Genomic DNA, 654 nt, shown 5'->3' with positions numbered 1-654 from the left:
TGGGGCAAACACGGCCCTCCCTCCCGCTCGGTGCTCGGCAGCCACGGCGGCTCCTTTTACGGGCAAGGCTTGCGGCCGACGCCGGCTGCGGCACGGCGATGATTTACTCCCACTTTGCAGAAGCCCGGGCGGCACAAGCAGCAGATGACATCCCGTCAAACACATCTGCCGGGGAGATTAAACAGAGCGCCTACAGGGGCCAGACCGGCCAGGAGGCCACTTTAAATATCCCCGGCACATTCCCGGGCGCTACAGTAATAACGCAGGCTTTGCCTTGCCGAGCTCCGCGCCGGGGCTGCTGGCTCGGCATCGGTGGTTCCCCATGTGCTGAGGGTCCCCCGTGGGGTTCCTTAAGGTCGTTGTCCACCAGGGATGGGGGAGGGTGTGAGCCAGCCCCCCAGCCCCTAAACCATCTCATCTTCCCATCCCTCCCGCAGGCTGCCCTATGAGGTGGATCCCATCACGGTCTTCGCCTCCTTGTCGCCAGAGGGGCTGCTGATCATCGAGGCACCCCAGATCCCCCCCTACCAGCAGTACGGCGAGGGCGGCTGCGGCAGCGAGATCCCCGTGGAGAGCCAGGAGGCCACCTGCACCTGAACGGCCACCCGCGTCCCTCCCGTGCCCCGGCATCCCTCCTCCCCTCTCCCCTCTCCC

At 66.2% G+C, this 654-nt stretch overlaps 1 protein-coding gene across 1 annotated transcript in view; it reads left to right on the top strand.

Annotated features, from left to right (window-relative positions):
• Positions 1–597, top strand: part of HSPB8 (heat shock 22kDa protein 8) — a 4,410-nt gene extending 3,813 nt beyond the window's left edge. The window contains exon 3 of the mRNA XM_009888625.1: positions 438–597. Coding sequence (XP_009886927.1) covers positions 438–597 — 160 coding nt within the window. The remainder of the gene's footprint in view (positions 1–437) is intronic.
• The last annotated feature ends 57 nt before the right edge of the window (positions 598–654 follow it).

This window comes from Charadrius vociferus, unplaced genomic scaffold (genome assembly GCF_000708025.1).
Source record: "Charadrius vociferus isolate BGI_N301 unplaced genomic scaffold, ASM70802v2 scaffold917, whole genome shotgun sequence".
Lineage (NCBI taxonomy): Eukaryota > Metazoa > Chordata > Aves > Charadriiformes > Charadriidae > Charadrius > Charadrius vociferus.
Note: the sequence above shows the minus strand (reverse complement) of the source record. Positions and strands in the feature narration are given on the sequence as shown.